The sequence below is a fragment of the Pelobates fuscus genome, chromosome 5 (assembly GCF_036172605.1).
Source record: "Pelobates fuscus isolate aPelFus1 chromosome 5, aPelFus1.pri, whole genome shotgun sequence".
NCBI classification, from domain to species: Eukaryota; Metazoa; Chordata; class Amphibia; order Anura; family Pelobatidae; genus Pelobates; species Pelobates fuscus.
In genome coordinates, this window is record NC_086321.1 from 11751140 (window position 1) to 11775202 (window position 24063).

A 24063-nucleotide genomic window follows, 5' to 3' on the forward strand; every position below is an offset into this window, starting at 1 on the left:
CATGGCCTTTAACATGAGCCTTAATGGAGCCAGTTCCTATTAAAAAAGCTTGATTTTATTGTAACACAATGGATTGGAGAATATATACACTTTAGTCATAGTCATTAGGTTACACAAACATCTGCAGGCACTGTATGCTTCCTGAAACCTAGCCTCTCCAGATATCGGGTCTGAGTGCGCGGGGAATCATTCCCCCATTTATCACCTATAAATATGTCCTACTTTGGTGGCTGGGTGAAATGCTCTTGAGTTTTTGTATGTGAAATCCTTGCTTAATCCTAAATCATGCCTGTGCTTGGGCTGGAGACGGGTCTCCTGCAGTTTGTCAATCAGGGCTTGAAGCTCAATATTCAGGTTTTGAAGGGCTTCGTTTTCACTCCAGATTATGTCTTTCTCCTTTATAACGAGCTCTCGCTTCCATTTGGCCAGTGATATCTGCTCTTCAAGGTCTTCCAGCCTGCAACAAAATAAATTGAAAACATAGCAGTGACACACTAATATATAGTCTAATTATTATTTACAAAGAGCTGTCACCATAAATGACAATGGTCTGTGAAAGAGATACCAGAACTCATCCCTTCTATATACTGAGAGTACAGAAATCCATATTCTCACTAATACAATTATAATTGTCCTTCTCTTTATACAGCGGTTTGTGTAACTGATTTGTTATGGTGCATAGAGGGGATAAGACTGCATGGAGTAGATATTTTGTATTTTTGGCACATTAAATGTATAGCTAGAAAATATAACAAAATGTATCAGATTTAGCCAATGTGGTCTGTCAGTTTCTGCCATTGATTCCCTTGTACTTTAACAAGGGTTACAAATTCCTTCCTAAAGATAACATACAGCATACAGAGTCAAATATTCTTCATCCACACACCATATACATCTACCTGCAGACTAAACAAATGCAGACACAACACACTGAACCCTCGCATGTGCCGGTCCGAGGGTATGTTAAGGTGGCAGACCAGTGATACGATCGCTCCGCAGGATCCGTAGGATTTACTGGCAGGTCAGTCATGCAGGCCAGCCCACCGAAGGCCGGACATACAGGGAGCATTGTGCCAGTGCTCTCTGCAAAGTCCTATAGCGCGATCATGTCTAATGGTACGCCCACGCTATACTTTTTAGAGACAATTTCTTGGTTTCCCTGAAAGCGGGACACCAGGGAACAAAGTCAGGACGCTGGGACAGGAACCGAAAAACTTCAGTTTTACTCACCGTAAATTCATTTTTCCTTAATGTGGTGGCAGTACAATAGGGATGTACTCTTCCCATGGGACAAGCATCTGAAATTAAAATTAACATAAAAGTTCCTCCCCCAACAGGTATAAGACACCGACCTGCCATGGACCCTCAGTACGTCTCAATAAAACATCAATAATACTGCAAAAATGTCAAATTTATTAATAAAGGGAGGGAGTGATGTACTGCCACCATATTAAGGAAAAAGGAATTTACGCTGAGTAAAATTGAAGTTTTTCCTGACATATGGTGGCAGTACACTAAGGATATATTGAGATCCCGGGAATCATGCAACCACCGCTTGTAACACCTTATGCCCGGAAGCAGCGTCAGAGGCAGAGAATACGTCTAATCTGTAATGTTTGACGAAGGTGTTGAACGAAGACCAAAAACACATAAAACCCCACAAAAGTTACATACATCCTCTGATAGCCCTTATCTGGGTGACTAACATATCCAAAAATCACCCAGATCAGTTCAGGGGTTCAGGAATTTCCTGGAAGTAATTTATTTGACCGACCGCACGCATGGTCCCATGCCCAAAATAGTTCCAAAGAATCAGGGCTTGTGGTCGGTCTAGTTTGGTAGTTTAAAAACAAATAAACTACTGAACTAGTCAGTGTTCTTACCCTGGAGCTTGTTGCCCTCATCCAGACAAACGATCCCACCGACAGTGCCCTTCTAACTTGTATAGAACCGAACGTAGGCAATGATGATGATGGAAGTCCAGCGGTGTTCGGGAGTTTCTGTGTCCGATTTCAGTTCCATGAGATTCATGCCCAAACACCGCTGCCTGCGTTCATGCGAACACGATGGCCGCCACCTTGTGGTTGTCCATAGGAATTGCGGCCATCCAGACGAACAATTTGAACACTGCAGTGAGAAACGATCCAAGTTGTTAATAGGTGTCCCTGGATCGTGCAGTTGTTCGGTAGTCGAACGGGTCAATGTTAAAATAGGAGGGGAATGCAAACTACCGAACAGAATAGCAAAAGAAGCACGAACCGGGTCTTTTATGAGCCTTTTTTCATGGCCTATAGTCCTTAGGCAGGAGACTGGCAGACAGGCCCCTCCAAGAAAGAGTGGCGAGGTTACTTTCAACACAATGCTTGCCTCTATCCTTTTTCATACGGAGACTAAAGACACTCAGATCTACCACATCCTCCAAGCATAAAGAACTTAGCAACTTCAGCTGCATCTTCTTCTTGATAAGAGACATCTTTATATGTGACAACTTGCATTGTTGGGACAAGACTTTCTGTTCAATTTTATGTGGCGCAGCCCTTCTCTCTTTTTTCTTGTATGGGATTATGGCCAGCACCATTGCCTGTTCTGTTTTCACCTTTTGCAGAATTCTTGGAATTAGGCTCCCCGGGGGAAAAATGTATGCCAGGCTGAAGTCCCACTTCATTGACAGCCCATCCAGAACCAGAGGCATATCTGCCTTGAGGCAAATGCTTGCACCTTTGCATTCGACCATCTCGCCATAAGATCTATGACAGGCAGACCAAAAATTTCTACCAGCTGATAAAAAATGACCAGTGTGGCGAAACCAACCTCGCCACTGGGCATTGGAGAAGCCTGTTTGCTCGCCTCCTGCCTGCTGACTATGGCCCCTGGGAGATTTGGCCCTTTAAATACAATATGCCCAAATACTGTATTTTATTATGCTGCTGCTGGCCCTTTAAGTGCCATCTGGGGACATACTGTGACTTTTGGGAACAATGCCCCTTTAAGACTATGGCCCCTGGAAGATATTGCCTGTTAAAGACTATTTTAGCAGATTGGATTTTTAAAAGACTTGCTGCCCCTTTAAATTGTATTGGAGCAGTTCTGCAGCTTTAAATTGGCACTTCAGATGCAGCCGAAGTGCCGAAATAGTCGAAGTGGTCGCCATTCGACAAATGAACACGTGGCGGCGGCCATCTTTGTTCATTCGAATGTGTAGCCAAATCCATGGAACTGAAATCGGCTACACATTTCAACGAACACAGCTGACCCTTACCTTCTCCTACACTCCGTTTTCAGCTGCAGAGACTAAGTCCCGTTCGGCAGTTTGAACTCTGCTATACTAAGCTAAATGCACGAACGGCCTGTGTAAAATAGACCGACCGCACAGCCCAAATCTATGGAACTGTTTTGGGCAGGAAAATGTGCTTGCGGTCGGTCATAAAGGACTCCCAGCTAACCTTTGATCTACTGGATGGATTTGTCTGATTTTTTAGAGTGTTTATGTTTAAAGTGTGCTGATTCTGAATATGTATTATATATATATAATTTTTAGGAAGATTGGATGTATATTTTTAAAGTTATAGTACATGTATAAAAACTTTTTCCTGCTTGTGATAATTATGTTAACCCATTGTGTACCATAATTATATCACAGGCAGAGGGGAGGATTTTGTTTAGAATTGCTGGGAGTGTTTTCTGTAATGTACGTGTGTTATTGGTTGTTCTGTAAAACCCTGTGGGCAGTACTATGTGTGTAGATTGTGAATAAAAGAGGCTGTATGTGCCAGTACAGTCAGTTCAGCTTGACCTCAAAACGAAGTGTCGTCTCGTTATTGGGGGAATTGGATTGTATGTTGATTGCCAGGAGTGTAAGCTGATTGTATGCTTTTCCTGTTCAGCTGTTTACAGCATTCAAATGCTTGAGAGGATTCGTATGCTTCTCCGGTTCGGTGGTTGTGGTGTCTGCTGCAGTGCTTGGAGTCCTCAGGAAGCGCTAGGAGCATCCTTCAACAGAGTTACCCAGTTGGGGTGCCCGTCGATCCGTTACAACCAGGTTTAGAGACCACTCGTCGTGGGACCATCTTGACCTGCTTAAGTCGTCTGCAATAAATGTTGTCTATCCCTCTTATATGAGTGGCGGATAGGTCTTCTAGATGACTTTGAGCCCAGGACATAATTCGAGTGCAGAGGGAGTGTAACTTTTTTTTATCCTTGTACCCCCTTGTTTGTTCAGGTAAGTCACCGTAGTCTGGTTGTCTGACTGAATTTTCACTGCTTTCCCCTCAATGAGGGCTCTGAACTGATGAAGAGCATACAAAACGGTTATGAACTCCTTGTAATTTGAGGTTTCCTTTTTTTCTTATGCTGACCACGTTCCTTGCATTAAGTGACACTGCAGGTGTGCTCCCCAAACTGTATTTGAAGCGTCTGTGGTGATTATGACCCATTCCTTTGGTCGAAATGATAGACCACTTGACATGAAATTGGTCTTTTGCCACCAGTTTAGTTGTCTTCTTACAGGATCTGAAATATTTATCAAAGTATCCAAGTCTTTTTCTTTCTTTGACTACTTCGTAAGAATTTCCCACTGCAAAGGCATTGATTCTGCTCTGGCCCATATTACTGCTGGGATAGTGGAAGTGAGATTGTGGCGAAACCAACCTCGCCACTGGGCCCTGGAGAAGCCTGTTTGCTAGCCTCCTACCTGCTGACTATGGCCCCTGGGTTATTTGGGGCATATTGTACTTTATATTGCTGCTACTGGCCCTTTAAAATCAGTGATGGACATATTGGGACTTTTGGGACTACTGTCCCTTTAAGACTGTGGAGCATATTCCAGTATACTGCCTTTAATATTACATATGTATTTATGTGTTGAGTTTAACCTGGGATATGTATGCAGCATTCAACTGATTGTTCGGTAGAATCACTCCATTCATTATATTGAGTGAAACTACCGAACAACCAGACCACCCAGGAATAAGTGTGCCTCCAATTACAGTTTGCAACAATGTTGCAAACGGGTAATTGGCAATCAGTGTAATGTATTCTGTGTCCTCTGGGTGGCCGCCATTCGGGAAACAAACACGTGGCGGCGGCCATCTTAAACTACCGAACAGCGGTGTTTTGCCGTCGAGTGTCTGGAACTAAAATCGGACACTTGACTAGGCAAACACCGCTGAGACCTCCATACTTCCAGGAATTCGTATAGAAACTACCGAATGACCCGCCGTTCGGTAGAAAGAACCCCACAAACAAGGGAATTCATTCAAACCCTCTCTAGGCTCTATAACACAGGCAATTCGTCTGTTTTCATTCCCTTGTTTGTGACCGACCGCAGGGCCAAAATGCATGGAACTGTTTTCGGATACTTTACCCATGCGGTCGGTCAAATCTTTGGAACCCCATATCTCCCGAACCGTTCATCCGAATGACTTGAATTTTGAATATGTTGTCCCCCTGAATAAGGGCTATCCAGCGATGCTGGATTTAAAGGTGTACCCCCGGTTTTTGGGGTACATCCAGAACTTGGCTGGAAAAGTGTACCGGATAATTGGGTTTAATGTTATCTGAGGGGAGGGGATGTGTGGGCTGAACCATGTATGTGATTGGTTATTTTATGCCTCCCCCTGGGTGTGGCCTGTATGTGTATTATTGTAATAAAAGCCAGGCTGGATGAGCCAGTCCAGAGTTCCTGTTTTACCCTCAAAGTGATGTGTCGTCTCATTATTGGGGGGAAGGATTTATTGCATGCTGTTCCAGTTGACTGCTAGGAGTACAAGCCTATTCGTATGGTTCCTATTCAATGGTCTACAGCATTCATATGCTTGGGAGAATTTAAAAGGTTTCTCGGATTCGGTGATTGTGGTGTCTGCCAGAGTGCTTGGAGTCCTCAGGAAGCGCTAGGAGCATCCATTAACGGAGGTACCAAGTCGGGGTGCCAGGTGATCCGTTACATTGGTGGCAGCGGTGGGATGGCGTCCTAGTGCGAGGTAAAGCAGCTCGGAGACACAGTTCGTTTGGATTACAAATTGAGGGCAACGCTAGCAGTCGTGCAGCGCCCCTGGGAGCAGACAAGTATGGAAGGTTCTGGCTCTGGAGATGATTGGCTGGCCGAGGTGAGGCAGCGAGTGGCCGAGTATGGGGATGATATACCCATGGAGACACGCCGGGTGATCTGGAACCAGGTCATGGCCGAGCGAAACACAAGGCTGGACCGAGAATTCCGGCTGGCGAAAGAGAGGAAGTATGCTCAGCAGCAGGAGCGTTACAGCAGCCGAGTAGAGGCTGCATCCAAGGAGGTTAGCCGTCTTTCCCTGAGGCGGCGGGAGGAACCCGAAGTGGGGGTCCTCATAGACTGGTCCTGTGAGGAACCACAACAGGCAGGTAGAGATGGGACCAAGGTCTCTCCACCGGGCCCACCGGGATGCTGGGAAGCCGGCCCAGATCCCCAGCAGCAGCCAGAGTTGTCAGGTGGGGAAGCAGGTGGCCCTTACTCACAAATTTTGAGGGGCCTCACGGATTGGTCCTGGGAAGACCCACAGATGGCAGGTGGAGATGGGACTGCGGTCTCTCTACCGGCCCTACAGGGATGCTGGGCAGTCGGCCCAGATCCCCAGCGGCAGTGTGCGTTACAGGGAGCTGAAGGTGCCGTTCTTGCTCCCCAGCGGCAGTCTACGGTTCAGGGAGAGGAGCCTGTTATCTCCTCTCCCCAGCGGCTGAAGGTGTGTAAGGGAGAGGAGTTTGTTATTCCCTCTCCCCAGCGGCAGCGCAGCTCACCAAGGGGAGACAGTAAGCCCCTCACCAGCGCAGATGGGACCGTGGTCTCTGCGCCCTGCCTACAGGGAGTACATAGGGTCAGCCCTGCTCCCCAGCGGCTGAAAGTGTGTAAGGGAGAGGAGTTGGTTACCCCCTCTCCCCAGCGGCAGCTTAGCACACCAAGGGGAGACAGTAAGCCCCACACCAGCACAGATGGGACCGTGGTCTCTGCGCCCAAGTTACAGGGAACTGAAGGGGCCGTCCTCCCTTCCCAGCGGCAGTGTGATTTGTTGGGAATTGGGAGCCCAGTCTCCATTCCCCAGCGGCAGAGTATCCAGCAGGGAATAGAGAGCCCAGCTTCCTTTCCCCAACAGCAGGACTCTGTGTTGGGAGGAGAGACAGTCGGTCTCCCTCCGCAGAGACTGGAAGTATGTATGGGAGAGGAGATTGTTACCACCTCTCCCCAGCGGCGGATCATTAATGTACAGGGAATAGAGAGCCCAGTCTCCATTCCCCAGCGGCAGAGTGTTCTAATGGGAGAGGAGCTGGTTACCACCCCTCCCCAGCGGCAGGCTGAGTTACAGGGGGCAGAGGTAGTTGGTCCTACCCCCCAGCAGCAGCGTGATTTTTTGGGAATAGAGAGCCCAGTCTCCGTTCCCCAGCAGCAGGACACTGCATTGGGAGGAGAGACAGTCGGTCTCCCTCCACAAAGACTGAAAGTATACATGGGAGAGGAGATTGTTACCTCCTCTCCCCAGCGGCAGAGTGTTCTAATGGGAGAGGAGCTGGTTACCACCTCTCCCCAGCGGCAGCTTAATGTACCAGGGGGAGACTGTAAGCCCCACAACTGTGCAGATGGGACTGTGGTCTCTGCACCTACAGCACAGGGTGTAAGGACAGTCAGTCCTGTCCCCCAGCAACAAGGCTGCTTAGCCAAAGGGGAGACAATCGGTCTCCAGCAGCAGAGCTGCGCAGCTAAAGGGGAGACAGTCGGTCTCCAGCAACCAGGCTCCAACCAGACTACTCCCGTGGTAGTGCTGGCACCAGGGCAGAGTACCGCTGGTCTCTGCCCACTCAGCAACCCACCAAAACAGCCTACCAGTCCCCCACACAGCCGTGGTGAGGCACCTGGACCTGGACAAGTTTTTCCCTTACTCAGGTGTAGTAACCATTTATTGTGGGTGGGCTGTACTGCTGTTTCTGTTTTGTGGGTGGGCTGCTGGACTAACAAGGGCACTGACCGGCAAGAGGTCAGGTACCCTGTTAGTCTGTTTGGAAAAGGGGAGAAATGTGGCGAAACCAACCTCGCCACTGGGCCCTGGAGAAGCCTGTTTGCTAGCCTCCTACCTGCTGACTATGGCCCCTGGGTTATTTGGGGCATATTGTACTTTATATTGCTGCTACTGGCCCTTTAAAATCAGTGATGGACATATTGGGACTTTTGGGACTACTGTCCCTTTAAGACTGTGGAGCATATTCCAGTATACTGCCTTTAATATTACATATGTATTTATGTGTTGAGTTTAACCTGGGATATGTATGCAGCATTCAACTGATTGTTCGGTAGAATCACTCCATTCATTATATTGAGTGAAACTACCGAACAACCAGACCACCCAGGAATAAGTGTGCCTCCAATTACAGTTTGCAACAATGTTGCAAACGGGTAATTGGCAATCAGTGTAATGTATTCTGTGTCCTCTGGGTGGCCGCCATTCGGGAAACAAACACGTGGCGGCGGCCATCTTAAACTACCGAACAGCGGTGTTTTGCCGTCGAGTGTCTGGAACTAAAATCGGACACTTGACTAGGCAAACACCGCTGAGACCTCCATACTTCCAGGAATTCGTATAGAAACTACCGAATGACCCGCCGTTCGGTAGAAAGAACCCCACAAACAAGGGAATTCATTCAAACCCTCTCTAGGCTCTATAACACAGGCAATTCGTCTGTTTTCATTCCCTTGTTTGTGACCGACCGCAGGGCCAAAATGCATGGAACTGTTTTCGGATACTTTACCCATGCGGTCGGTCAAATCTTTGGAACCCCATATCTCCCGAACCGTTCATCCGAATGACTTGAATTTTGAATATGTTGTCCCCCTGAATAAGGGCTATCCAGCGATGCTGGATTTAAAGGTGTACCCCCGGTTTTTGGGGTACATCCAGAACTTGGCTGGAAAAGTGTACCGGATAATTGGGTTTAATGTTATCTGAGGGGAGGGGATGTGTGGGCTGAACCATGTATGTGATTGGTTATTTTATGCCTCCCCCTGGGTGTGGCCTGTATGTGTATTATTGTAATAAAAGCCAGGCTGGATGAGCCAGTCCAGAGTTCCTGTTTTACCCTCAAAGTGATGTGTCGTCTCATTATTGGGGGGAAGGATTTATTGCATGCTGTTCCAGTTGACTGCTAGGAGTACAAGCCTATTCGTATGGTTCCTATTCAATGGTCTACAGCATTCATATGCTTGGGAGAATTTAAAAGGTTTCTCGGATTCGGTGATTGTGGTGTCTGCCAGAGTGCTTGGAGTCCTCAGGAAGCGCTAGGAGCATCCATTAACGGAGGTACCAAGTCGGGGTGCCAGGTGATCCGTTACAGAGATGACCTGCATAGTTTTTCTCACAGAGCATTTTAGTTCTCTCTAAAGTTCTTTTATCAGCTTCTTTATCTTTTCTTTTTTCTGCAGTCAGGTAGATAGCACGAGAGTCTGACTTGATTAAGAAATCCAGAAACTGAATTGACTTTGTAGGATGCAGGTGAGACTTTTCTAGGTATGTCACACAAACATGTTCTTCTAGGATTTTGAGGGTGTAAGCCAGATCCGTCTCTAGAGTGTCTCTTGAACTTGCCTTTATGAACTAGTTGTCCAAGTATGGAATAACTGTGTTTCCTTGTTCTCTTAGAAACTCTGTGATAGATGTTAGAACCTTTCTAAAAGTCCTGGGAGCTGATGCAAGACCGAATGGAAGGGCTTTGAATTAAAAGTGATGAACCTTTCAACCCTTTCTCATGGCAAATCTCAGGTACTTTCTCAGGATATGAGTGACTGAAGCAATGGTTTCCATTCTGAAATGCTGGTATGGAATATTGTTGTTTAACTCTTTCAGGTCCAAAATGGGTCAAAAAAGACATATCTGGTTTTGGAACCAGGAACAATCGAGAGTAGACACCCTGATATACCTGAGCTCTTGGAAATCTTTCTACAACACCTTTCTACAAAAGGGTAACCGTAGCGGAGAAAATCGCTTGTTTTTTTAGCTTTGAACGGTAGGAGGAGACAAGGAAACTTGGTCTTGGTACATCTAAGAACTTTATTTTGTATCCTCTTGCAACCAGATTCAAAATCCATGGATTTGCAGTGGTCTCTCTCAATCTGTGAGCAAATTGTTGTATCCTTCTGTCCACTTGTATGGCCTCAGAATCTCAGTTTTGATGTCTTTGTGTCAAACTTTGGATCTTTCCTTTGTTGACGAAAAAAACTGTTTTTCTTGATAACCCCAGCGGTTCTTGCACTGGAAGTTCTTGTATCTGGGCTTCCAGGAATACTTCCTGTCTTGAGGAAGAGCTTTTTTGGTTTCCGACATTTGTTAGATTAATTCTTCTAACGGAGAACCAAATAATTTTTTCCTCTCCAAAGGAAGCTCACAAAGTGCAGACTTTGAGGCTGTGTCAGCCATCCAGGCCTTGAGCCATAGTGCCCTCCGGGCCACCGATGTCAAGCCCATTACTAGAACAGAAAGTTTGATCACTTCTGTGATAACATCTAGCAGGTATTCATTGGACGACCTCCTACTTGCTTTGCCGGTGACCACACTCGGCATAAAGCAAGCTACACATACCTGCTCCGTAACTTTGCAGGATGAACACAGGCCACTTAGCTCTCCACCCGGGAGGCTATCTGGCCGAATCCCCTTGGCAGCAACCCATGTGCCTCACCGCAAGAATTCAGATGCCGTCCGTTCCTGATGGAGCAAGAAAGAGAACTGAGAGTCCATGGCAGGTCGGTGTCTTATAACTGTTGGGGGAGGAACTTTTATTGCAAAGGCTTGTCCCATGGGAAAAGTACATCCCTAGTGTACTGCCCCCATATGTCAGGAAAATAAGGACTTTCCCACCATAATTGGGATGGTTGGGAGGCATGCACTCATTCATATTATATTTGCAATCATGTGCATCTTTTTACAAATAACAAATGCCATTTTTTTTTTTTTTTGCTGCCCATGTTTTGCTTCCCATCATCCTAATTGATCCAGCACACATGCATCTTTCTCCATGATGCATAGAAGGATAACATCACATCATGCAACCAAAGACTTCCTATAATTTATTTATTCTAAAAAATATAAAATAAAATTAGTCACAAAATTGAAGACAGGCAGATTATGTGGCGCTGTGACTTTTTTTTATCTTATATAGCAGGATAAGGACTGGGTGCCCTGGGCGATGCGGTTAAGCAACAAACTAGACACAGGTGCTACGTCTCTTTGAACAGAGGGGGTAGGGAGGCAACACTTTCTATAGAGGTCCTAACAATAAATATATTGAGCATATCTCAGAGATTCCTAGTAGCCCTGCCGTGACATACAGAACTTTCCCCCATCAAACTAAAAAGTAAATTTCAGACTGTATTTATTTATTAGTTAGTATTTTATTTTATGTTATAGCATATATTTGCAGGATAATTAAAGATGCATTGGAGCAATTCAAAAATACCTATGGCAGCTAAATACTTAGAGTGCTGTTTTGTTCATGATTTGTATACGTCAATGTGAATGAATCGTGGCGGGCTGGCAATGCAATGGGGAACGTAGGAACTAACTCCATTTATGCAATTCCACACATTAGATCACTTTCCTTGTATTTTATGAGTGCAGAGCACACTAAGGGCTAATATTAGAAGAAGACGCAGAAGATGATCAGTATAACATTACTTACTTTTTGGTGTATGCTTTTCTCAAGCTTTGATAGTGTCTCCTCAGTTGTATATTTTCTCCCTTTACTGTCTGGTTAGATTCATGATGTGGTGCAATTATCTCATGTAAGGTTTGTTTTGGTTGTGAAATTGATGGCACTTTAGAAAAAAAGAGAAGGAGAGAGATAGTAAGAATTCCTCATCAGGAACAACAAGAGTGTCTGAATAGGAGCTACCGTACTTACATTTTTACACCAAAAAGATTCTTACAATTAAATCTGCGTTTTTGGACTGCAAGCTGATATTGCAACTTGCAAAGAATCTCTGTAGTGTACTTACCATGCACTGTGCCTTCACATCCCCTACCCCTGGCTACTATAACGGTTATGTTATGTGAGGATAGGGAGGCTGAGAGCCCTGGTAGAGAACTAAGAAGTCTTTTCTTTTGACAATCTTTATTTTGAATTTTATTCAACGATATGAGGAAGAGAATTAGAAACGGTTACATTGAAGAACTAAAGAAGTTAAGTGGTCGCTTTTTGTCCTGTTTCATATTATTGTGCAATGCCAAATAATGTATACACCTGAGAGAGAAGGTGTAGAGCCAGGTTCCTCTGAGGATTCATTTTAATCCAGGATATCCAACAATATTTCAGGACATCCTTCCTACCTCACATCATCACGATTAAAAACATCTGTGCAAGTTAATTCTTTGTCTGTATTTCCCCAAGTTTTTAGTTAGCTAGTTTTATTTGTACAGTCCTGAGTAGGCCAACTTTGGTTGGCTGAATAAAGTGGTAGTTTTTTATGCCTTATGGAACGATTAGCAGGATTAGCCTGAGATCCCAGAGCCATTCTTCTGTAATACCTTAAAAATCAGCCTGAGACCCCAGAGCCGTTCTTCTGTAATACATTAAAAATCAGCCTGAGACCCCTGTGAGGATATTTATGGGGTAATAAATATAAAAATAATATTTTCATAAAAATTACCAAAAAATAATTTAATAATTTTTATTATATCAAAAATGTATATCTTGGCACTGTTCCCCGATTATATAAAGCTGAGGATTTCTCACTATTTTAATTCTATTAGATTTATAGAAATATAATTGATTGTGACAATAATAATAAAAATAATATATGTAACATTCGCAACAATAATCAGTGAATATTTAGGTATAACATAAGTATACAATATGGCAATGGTTTCAACACAATATAGACAGCTAAATAGCGACAGTTGTATGCAATTTAACAAGATTTACGGCAGGACACTACTTCACTTAGAAATAACTTCATAGAGAAGATAGAACTTCACAGAACATAAAGCAGCGCAGCATAAAGCAATACAAATTTTGTCTGACAGTCAGATCACACTGAATTAACTCTTCCACTACTGGCTACAATCCTCATAGGCAAGATATCCTATTATATTGCAATTTTATAACTAAAGTAATGTTCATACCAGATCATTCACCATTTCTTTGTCCATCCAATAAGAATAATTCTACCAGATTTTACGTTTGCAGAATTTTAACTTTCCTAAAGAAGATTCACTATCTTATATCAGAACAAGTCAATACATCTGGATAAATGTGGCATGCTAACATCTGACAATTTATCATTAATATATCGTTATCTTTATTCCACCTGCAGGAAGTGGGATTTTTATAACCATATATTCCTTAGCTAATTATGATTTCTAATAATTGAAATCTGACTATTGGTAAAAAAAATAATTAATTTACCATAATTTAATTAAATAAAACCAGCATAATTACCAGTTAGGTTGTAGATTTTCTATCAGATGTGTAGATATGTCCCAAGAATTTCGAGTGCAAGTGTGATGAGAATTGTGGAAAATAAAAAAGTTTTGAAGAGTTCTGAAGTTGTGTTAGTTGGAAAAGATAAAGAATTAGGTGTGTCCAAGAGAGTGTTTGAGAGTCTGGAAGTGGGAGCCTTGAGTCCAGTCCAAGAGTCAGAATATGTAAGTCCCCGAGAGTTTGAGAGTGTGTCCAATGGTCCCAATGTCCTCTCTTCCCTTTGTCTTTACTTTTAAAGGGGAAAACTCTCTGCACGTCACTAGTTGATAGGACCAATAGGGAACTGTGGGAGTGTCTTCCCTACAGACTATCGTCTAGATTTTGGACAGTAGATGGCACAATTACATCACAGAAAATTTTTGTTAGGGGGTCCATTTACCTTTTTGTATAATGGGTTAACTGAATTTGTGATGCGTTTTACGTCATTTTTGTTATCTCTTATGGCTACTATCAATCACAGAACCTGTCAATTTCAAAGACTTTGGTTCTTACCCAGTCTGGGTGTCTGCAGAAACGGTCGTAAAATTAGATATGACACCTTGTAACCTTAATTTCACCATTTTCTTACAATGGAACTAGTAATGTTCCGTTTATTATTTATTTATTTTTTTAAAGTAAAATTAATTACTTAGTGTTATCTGTTATTTGGTTCTGTCTGGTTTTCTTGTCTTGTTTACGTAAGTCCCATTACTTAGCTCAGACTTGAATGAATAGAGTGATAGAGAGAGAAATCTTGTGTCTGTCTTAGCCTTGTAATACAAAATGGAGTCACCTCTGTTCTGAGGGTGACTGGCAGTATACACTTTTAATGTCTGTCTTAACACAAAATGTCTGCCGATATAAATATACTGAGACCCAAGAAACGTTCTTCTGTAATACCTTAAAATCAGTAAGATAAACGTACCCAGCGGTAACTGCTGTCTGTTGTGTCTTGTAGCCTCCTGTAAAATCTGCGCAAGTTGATGGTGACCGGTCTCATGAAGAACCGCACAGAATGTTGTAAAAACATGATGATCTGCTTTCCTCAAGACTTGGATAAGCTTGAACACCTTCCCATGCTGACTCTCTTCTAACTAAAAGACAATACAAAAGAGAGGGACGGTCATTGTTTGTATGTATGGGCCTCTCCCAGGGGAATATACACTGAATAGAAGATTTGTAAGCAACTTAAAAGGAATTCGCAAGTTCTAAACCAAAGAATAGATATTCTTTTTTTTATAAAAGCAAAGAGTTAATGGCACAACTAGTAATAATGGATTAACAGCATCAATGTTAAGCAAACATTTGAACTCCACTTGTCATTGTTTGTATTTGAAATGCTGCAGCCAAATTAGTTTTTGTTGGTAACATGTGGAGTTATAGTCAGCATGTCAATAGTATAACTAAACAAATTGACATTTTAAACACCATTATAGTTTGTTTTATTAGCTATGATACTTGGAAGATTTGAGCACTGTCTCCGGATTCTCTTTGAGGACATTTTTAAAGGGACACTATAGTCACCAGAACAAGTACAGCTTATTGAATTTGTTCTGGTGAGTAGAATCGTTCCCTTCAGGCTTTTTGCTGTAAACACTGTCTTTTCAGAGAAAATGCAGGGATTACATTACAGCATAGGGATACCTCCACTGGCCACTCCCCAGATGGCTGCTAGAGGTGCATTCTTATGGCAGTGCTGCACAGTGAGCATTACTGCCTATGACGAACCACCTGGCACCCCGACTGGGTACCTCCATCAAGCTCGCTTCCTAGCTCTCCTTTGGGACACAGGAGTGCTACAGCCCCTAGCTGCCGCAGCTTGGCTGGGGTCTCTTCATCGCTTCCCGCCCTGGAACAGAGTCCTTTCCGATTACACTCTCCTGCAGAGATTATAGCTGATCCACCCAAACACTAGCCCAGACTGAGTGAAGGGTGAAAAGGAATTGCTTTATTATTAAGTTGCGGGCTTATATACAGAGTCCCCAGCAGGGGGTCTCCACACAATACAATACAAGCCCCTCCAAAAGATCTCTGTGGGGGGGCGGCGCCGGGCCGCCGAGCAGGAAGGCAGCAGGGCACCATGCCTCCAGGCCTGAGCCCAGGAAAACAGCTACAAATCCACACACGGACCATCCAAAAGCAGGGATAATCGACATATAATTAATGAGAAGCACCCGAGCTTTACGGTGATACCAAATTGAGGCTGGTCGCGGGCCGGGAACTTTGAGAATCCTGTCACGGGCCTACTCACTGCCATAAGCCTGGATGGGGAGAGCCCAGCTGATGCACGGATAATAGACCACCAACCCAGAGACAACTGTAAACTGGCTATAATACCTACACGGAAGACCACAACGTGGTGGATGGCGGCCTGGCTCCGCTCCCCCCCTGGCCGGGGGGGTAATCCCGGCCTCATGGAGACGGCACTCCTAAGGGCGGAAGTTACCGCAAGGGGCCCAAACCGTCCTCCTGAACGGGCAAGGCTACGGAAAGAGAAGTTTATATTATTTGATCTTAATGAATGTTATTTAAGGTTTCCGTTCAATTCACAAGAAAAATTGATTACATGTGGCTAAAAATCAGCTTGCAAAGTGACCAGCAGCGCATGAACGCAGCACTGAACTTAAATGCTTAGGTAGTACCGATGATTGACAACCTGTAAAATCATACTGGACATCTGCGTAGGCACCAGCTTATTAAGTGATTATTTTTCAGCACAATGAGCCTCTGCGCAGGCAACACTGCAATTAATCTTATAAAGAGCCTCTGCGCAGGCAACAGCACGCTTAAGCGCAGGTTTGCGATGCCTTTATGTGACACCAATAAACATATTCAAAACAAAAGATCTCTGTGCCTGGGAGATAATTGCATTAAAGACCGGTAAGCTAATTATCTCCCAGGAACAGAGAGGCAAACACAAAAATATAAAACATAAAAATACCCCAAAACATCATAACTAATATACAATAACCCCACATATTATACATCCCCAAATCTCCCCAAATAGCACTCAGATCCATGCAGTGTAGGGGAAACGCCACCGTGTTAATGGGACACTATAGTCAGCCAGACCACTTCAGCTCAATGAAGTGTTCTGGGTGCCTGGTCCCCCAGGTTTTAACCCTTCAAATGTAAAAATAGCAGTTTCAGAGAAACTGTTATGTTTATATTGCAGGGTTCATCCAGCCTCTAGTGGCTGTCTTCCTGACAAATTAATTCCATAGCGGTCATGGCTAAGTACTGCTGGGACTATTCGTGGGTTTGGTTCATTTGAACGGCCACCAGGGAGCCAGCATTCGGTTTCATTTGAAATAAGTGAAAGTTCCGAACCAGGGGCACCCAGGGCAAGCTACATATGGCAGCTGGGCAGCGCCTGGACCTTAGTCGGTGGGCAGGAGGTCAGCTTCCACACTCCTCCAGGAGTTTGTGGCAAATGTCCAAGGGGAAGAGTGTTTGTCACACTGCCATTCAGTGTCTCCATCCTCTGCATGGATACACTGAACTTTCCTCATAAAGATGCATTGATTCAACGTATCTCTATGAGGAAATGCTGATTGGCCAGGGCTGTGTTTGAATCATGCTGGCTCTGTCCCTGATCTGATTCCTATGGGAAAGCATTGTGATTGGCTCAGAGAATCACTTCTGATTATGACAGCCATGCAGGCAGAGCCAGCAGCTACAGACGTGAATGCAAGTAAGATTTTGCTAAATTTAGGAAGGTTTGTGTTCCTGACCCTATAGTGTTCCTTTAAGCAGAACAGAGGTGACTCCATTTAAGCACTTTGACACAAGCCTGTGGCCTGATCGCTCGTGATTGATTGGGTGAAAATTAAACTGTAATGGATCACCTGGCACCCTGACTGGGTACCTCCGTTGAAGGATGCTCCTAGCGCTTCCTGAGGACTCCAAGCACTCCAGCAGACACCATAACCACCATAGACTCCTTCAGGTAGCAGAACAGGAACAAGCTCTTACAAGAGCTTAGTAGTGATTATAGCAAGAGAGTATGCAGAGCATAGCAATCCCTTGTAGCAGATTCCCCCAATAAGAGACAGCACTCCAAATTGAGGGTGAAGTAGAACTCTGGTTTAATGACACACACTCTGCTTTTATGCAATTCTCCCATGCAAGGGAGACGCCCACAGACAATTATGAATTACCCAATCACACACTGGTTACATCCCACACATCTCATCCCCTTAGCCTGAGAGGTAACACAATTAGCCGTACAGTTTAAAACATACTTTTTACCCAACTTTCATAACTCTAAAACTATACATCCAATATCAATAACATATTATTAATCAGCACATTTCAAATACAAACATACCCAAAAAACATTCGAATCCGTTCAGCCGTTCGGGAGATAGATATAAGTCACTTTTGACCGGCCGCAAGCACATTTTCATGCCCAAAAGAGTTCCATAGAGTTGGGCTGTGCGGTCGGTCAATTTCACACAGAAAAAAAAGGGCTAAGTCTCATCGAATGCACGAACGGGGCCGTTCGTGTAAATAGCCCCGTCTACCAGTGCGTTTGAATTGTCGAACGCACTTCGATTCCAGCCGAAGTGTCGAAGTTCATGAGAAGGTAAGGGTCAGCGGTGTTCGTGCAAATGTGTAGCCGATTTTAGTTCCATAGATTCAGTGGCACGCACCGCTGACCGTGTTCGACTAAATTAAAATGGTCGCCACCACGTGTTCGGGTTTTGAATGGCGGCCACTTCGACTACTTCGGCACTTCGACTGCATCCGAAGTGCCAGTTTAAAAGTACAAATCCTTTCTCTGGGAGTTAAAGGGCCAGCAGCAGCACAACACAAATCATGTCTTTTTACCCCTTAAGGACCAAACTTCTGGAATAAAAGGGAATCATGACATGTCACACATGTGTCCCTAAGGGGTTAAAGGGTAATACATCCCAGGGGCCATAGTTACATGGCAGGAGGCTGGCAATCAGCCTCCCAGTGGCGAGTTCGGTTTTGCCACATAAACATTTGCTGATGCTCTCAGCCAATTAATGCTGCCCACAATTGGATGAAATGGACATTACTAATGTGGAAGTGTAGCGGCCAGGTCGTGGATACCCAGGAGGCCTGGGTTTGTATCAAACTGCTTATATTAAATATGTCCTGATGACACAATCAGCTGATCAATGATGTACACATTTGGTAAACATTAACATTGTTAATGTGGAAAAGAAGCAATGAGAGTCTCATCCTCTGTTGCCTGGCAGCCCTCATTTTTACATGCTACTTACTGCTTGAACATAGTTTGACACAGAACCTGGTAGAAGTGGCTTGCAACCTTCTAGCAGCCAGTGGTTGTGGTGCTTAGACTGCCTCCTTAAGAAAAGAGATTGTTGATGCATGTCACTGTACAGAAATGCTTGCTTATAAGCAACAATAGCACACATTCACAGGGAATCATGGGATACTGCATTTGTGATTTGCATTGAATGCCAGCCTGTGCCAGACGATATTTCCATTTGATAAATCCAAATAAAAAGAAAAAAATGATTCACAGACTGTACTCTAAGTATTTTAGCTATAGCTATATGATATAACCCATATTCTAAAGCCATTCATTGGCCATAAGTGGTTTTATTAAAATAATACCCTCTTGGCATTATTCTTTATCACCCCTTCCTCCTCCCCTCCAAAAGAAACACTCAAAAAGCGTTTTAAAAGAAGGTTTTACTTACTGTAATCCATCTCCAGGTGAAGCTCCTGGCAGAAGGAAGCAGATTACGTAAAATACGCACAGACTTGATAATAGGCAGCCCGGAACAGAGTTCTGGGTTGCCTAAGTGACATGTGGTTGGGGTGCCTATAAATCTGGATGTACAGTGACTCAAGCTGAAACACTGCACATCCAGACTCCTATCACCATGACTACTACAAAAAACAGAAGTGGTCATGGTGGTTGGTAGGGATGTGCATGGGCAAAACATTTGGTTCGGATTTCGGCATTTCAGCACTTTGGTTTGGTGCGGCACTTCAGAAATTCGGGACTTCTGTTTTGCCACTTTTCAGAAATCTAAAGCACTTTGGCACTTCTGAAATTCAGCAATTTGGTTCGGTTCGGCACTTCGGAAATTCGGCAATTTAGACATTCAAAAGCATCCGAAGCGTTTCAGAACGAAACGCATTGCACATGTCTAGTGGTTGGAGTGACCCTTTACATATCAGCTTTTTATTCTGTCATACATAATATGTCTACGGTAAAATGTAGCACAAAGCCAAGTTAATGTCATTGTCTCTTTATTACAGTAACACTGAAAGTATCTTACCTCCAACAATCCAATCTGCTCATTCGTTAAGATTCCGTTCTCCTTCAGCTTTCTGTATAGCGCAGACGTCAGAGGAAGATGTTTAACCATCACGGGGTGATAGTACTGTAATATGCCTGAATGGATGTTATTATTAACTGATCTGGAAGTGGAACCTACTGGGAAAATACATCACAAGATAAAGGAATGAGTGGCGAGGGTCAAAAGGATATAAAGTTAGACCATTGCCTGGATGATAAGGGTCAAGTATTCTGCTATCCCTTTAACATGTATCACCTTGGAAGACCAGATGGATGTAAATGGCCTTCTAAACATTGGGAAATATAGTTCACAAACAAGGATAACATGGCTACCCATGATAGGTGCACCTATGATGTTAAATTTATCAAAGCACTTCTAATATTGAACTGATATCCTATGGATTGTTATTGTTATATTATTAAGCACTAACATATATCAGAGTGCTGTACAGTGGATAACTAATATTACAAGTGACTGTAGTAAAACCCGTTTCAAATACAGGAATGAGAGGAGATGAAGGACCTGCTATATTTATCTCTGAGCTCAGCAAGTTCAAAGCTGAATATAAAAATAATTAAGGTTAAAAGGTTTAAAACTAAGGTGCTCCAATCACCAATGTGGGTCACATATTCACATAAAATAATACAGTATTACAAAAAATGTGGGTGGTGAGAGCACTCTATAAAACTTTACCCTTATTGCACATGAAAAAAATCACTCTTGTAGACCTAAAAACAAGAATAAAAAGTATATAGGGTAATAACGTAGCAGCTCAATAAATTTTATATCTGCAGATGGTAAAACTCACATGGTCATGAGCCACTTATACAAGCTGGCTCAGACTAACAGCATATCAACTCAGCGTTAGTACACCCAGTTCAAAGCTGCTAAGGCACAACTTGCATCCGCCCTAGAATTTGCCCCCACAAATATATTTTTCTATTGTTTCGGGACAAAGACAACCAAACAGCAAAATAATGAGTGGTTAAATGGTAGTGCCCCCAAACTGCTGAACTACGATTCTAATAATAATGTAAAGGATCGACTATGTAATCCATATGTAGTATAGGTTCTATCATCAAGAAAGGGGTTAAACCCAGAGATTTATGTACAAATTATAAAAAGTTAATAATGCATTGCACTACAGGTAAAAGACAAGACATGCTGTTACCTGTGGCGGTTGGTGAAGTTTAAAGATGGTACATGCTTTTTCAGATATACACTTACCATTAGTCCTAACATTTGTTCCCTCCCTCTTCCCCCCCCACCAAAAACTGTGTGTGAGTATGTGTGTGCCTGTGCATGCGTGTGCATGTGCCTATGGGCCCACCTGCCCTTATGGACCAGCCTCCATTTACTGTTGTAATTCAGAGATGGGCTACAATACATATAACTATGTAGAAAATACTACTGTCCTACAAAGTAATCGTAAGCTAGAGCAACTGAATTACAACTATATAGAGGGTCAGTATAAACCGCTATGTGCTAACCTGTTCATTAGCAGGAATATACAGCAGACAAGAGGTCATCCATTGAGACTGGAAGAAAGGCGTTTTCACTTACAGCAATGGAAATGATTCTTTACAGTAAGAACAATAAAGACATGGAATTCTCTGCCTAAAGAGGTTGTGTTATCAGATTCTATAGGTAATTAAACAACAAAAAAAGGCCTGGTCAGTTATTTTGTTTGTTGCAAAAACAGAATATTTAAGGATAAAATAATATGTGTGTGAACAGGTTGTTGATCCAAGGAAAAATGTAATTGCCATTATGGAGTCAACAAGCAATATTGGCCGTTGTTACCTGTGCATTGTGTAATTTGCAGACAATTTCCTGGCATTTTTTTCCCACCGGATCTTTACTGTCCCAAGTTTGCCATTTATAGGTACAGGAGACTACCATTAGACCCTTAAAATTACTTAAATCAATACGTTTTCAGTTCCTTTGTCTCTAATCACAACCTGAGTGTCACTTGAACCCTGTACCTGAAACAATCTGTTAGTAACTGTACTATATGCTATTAAAACTGAATGCTTCTTTATAGGAAGTGTTTGGGGATGCTTTGTGATTGACAGCTAGAGGAGGTGTGGCAAACAAACAAAGGGATTTAACCCTAAATGGCATGCATTTTTTCTATTAAAGTTGTCAATGCATCCCAAGGAAGTTGTAGATCTGAAACAGCTCTCTCTTTTTCACTTGCCTCTATATCCCCCCTTTAAACCATCACCCTATTTTTTTTTGTCTTTCCATTTTTTTAGTGTTTAAGTTATATCTAAGGACTAATTTCCCTTCTATATAATGGTAAAATTGACAAAACTTGGCAAAGGGCTGACATTAGCTTCAAACCCCAAATGATGACATTTCACTTTAACCTTATACTCGGAAGATTGAGGGGTTTATTAAGTAAATGAACAGCATTATTTACTGTAGGCAAAATTGTCAGGAATTTAACCCCTTAAGGACAGACGACGGATATATTCCGTCATGATTCCCTTTTATTCCAGAAGTTGTGTCATTAAGGGGTTAAAGTAAAATTTCAAAGATAGCCAAACTGGAAACATTCTCCGTCAGCTATGCTTACAGGTCGGCTACTTTGGACATTTTACATTCACTTCAAATTAACTGCTTCCCCCAAAACAAATGTGGGTATCAAACAAAATGATGGGCCCATGCTTTTATTTCTGTCACAGTTTCTGTACATACATGTTTGCTGCATGTTACCATAAGCAGTTCAGGTATAATTACAGTGCTGGTTATTGTACACAATTAGCAGCTTAAATTCTAACATGACCACTCTTACCCTCTGGTGCCCTCAAGCCATTTATACATAATAGACCCAAATCATTCACTAACAGCGAGGTGATCTGCTTGCCAACAAGGCATGTTCCGCATGTCTCCTTTGGGGGTATATAAACACGATAATAAAAAATAAATAAATATGAGAATATGGGGCTTAAAAAAAAAAAAAAAAAGCAGTAACTAACCCCAACTAAGGTTATAATTCCCATAGTATAACCGCTCTGTGCAATGTATTACGCCACTGGGGAGAAGGCAGACGCTCTCAGCAGGCATGCCACTTTTGTTTGCACTGAAGAGCTAAATGCCTCTGAGTGACAGCCAGGGAGGTGTTTCTGTGCCCATTTTTTTTTTCTTTTTTTCTAAAGTACCCATTTTTACTGAAATTGTCACTTTTATAAGCTGCTTAAAAAAAAAATAAAAAAAATAAAGACAGTCTCCTGAAACAAAGCACTTCAGCAAGCTTCCTTTATAGGAACAATCCAAGCACCATAACCACTGCAGCTTCTTTGTAAGGTGCCACAACCCACCACCAGCGGTGGAGAGCTTGAAGTTCCCGAGAACCAGAGTTCTGAGCCAAGCCCTGCATTGCACAGAGCAGTAACTTCCCCTATACATTGTACCAATAAACAGACAAATGTAGGTAGTTTGAAGATTTTGCCCAGTAAGTTGCACCCACACCGATATGTTCTCATCCCACAATGCATTCTAAGATAATGTACACAGTACTGTAGGGCCCTGACCCATTCAACCCAAGTTGGCAGAAAAAGGCAAATCTTAAATATACTTACAGTAAACCGGCTCCTGGCTGAATGTGACTTTCTTCAATGATTTGATCATAGTGCAAGTCACGTAGTGATAGATTACATGTATAGAATATAAGACACCAATTTGGGATGGTTATAGTAAATAGGCCATGTTGTTGTCCATCACTTGGCTTCCAATAAGTACATTATTTAGCATGTGCAGAGCAGTGTCCAAGCACAGACCAGGGAAGGTTCTGCTGTTAATACTTATGGTTTGTAAATATATAAAATCCAGTATCTGACGCCCTGTTACAGGGATAAAGCAGTGTCCTGAATTCCCTCTCTCGCACAGGGAAGGACCCCCTCAATGATTGCTGCAGGAGAAGGTTTCCAAAGCAGCGATTCTAGTCTGGATAGAATGTTTCAGTGGGCCAGCAGTCAGTTCCCTGTGATTTCCTGCATCAATGCGTTGCTACGATGCTTGTAACAAACTCTGTAGGAGTTGCTTAGCATTCTTATCCAGGCACTTCCTTTGTTCTCCTACTAGAATGGACAAGGATTCGTACCTGGTGTTTACAAACAGGGTTATTCACTGAAGGGAGAATTGCCAGAAACGCAGTGCGAATTTCAAACAAAGACAAAAATAGCAAGCTGGGAGAATTCACTAGTTTGGCCCCAATTTTGAATTTGTCTGGGTTTTAGTAAAATAAAATTTAAGGTTAAATCGCTAAACGTCTGATTGCAGTTTGGGT

At 43.1% G+C, this 24063-nt stretch overlaps 1 protein-coding gene across 3 annotated transcripts; it reads right to left on the reverse strand.

Annotated features, from left to right (window-relative positions):
• On the reverse strand, positions 1-23510 carry LOC134612367 (uncharacterized). 3 transcript variants are annotated; one of them, XM_063456705.1, is made up of 5 exons: positions 23357-23510; positions 19749-19864; positions 14387-14555; positions 11683-11818; positions 1-457 (listed from the first exon to the last, which is right to left on the reverse strand). In XM_063456705.1, the coding sequence occupies exons 1-5, from the start codon at positions 23403-23405 to the stop codon at positions 202-204; spliced, it is 726 nt and encodes a 241-aa protein (XP_063312775.1). In that variant the 5' UTR covers positions 23406-23510; the 3' UTR covers positions 1-201. The 3 variants fall into 3 exon arrangements, with proteins under 3 accessions (XP_063312775.1, XP_063312774.1, XP_063312773.1); XM_063456704.1 differs by having other exon boundaries at positions 19749-19903; XM_063456703.1 differs by having other exon boundaries at positions 19749-19906.
• Positions 23511-24063: the final 553 nt, after the last annotated feature.

Coding starts and splice junctions, on each gene's coding strand:
- LOC134612367 (XM_063456703.1), bottom strand. CDS start 23,405: ATGATCAAATCATTGAAGAAAGTCACATTCAGCCAGGAGCCGGTTTAC. Junction 14,556..19,748: donor AGCAGATTGGATTGTTGGAG/GTAAGATACTTT, acceptor ATTGTCTTTTAG/TTAGAAGAGAGTCAGCATGG. Junction 458..11,682: donor AGAAAAGCATACACCAAAAA/GTAAGTAATGTT, acceptor ATTTTGTTGCAG/GCTGGAAGACCTTGAAGAGC.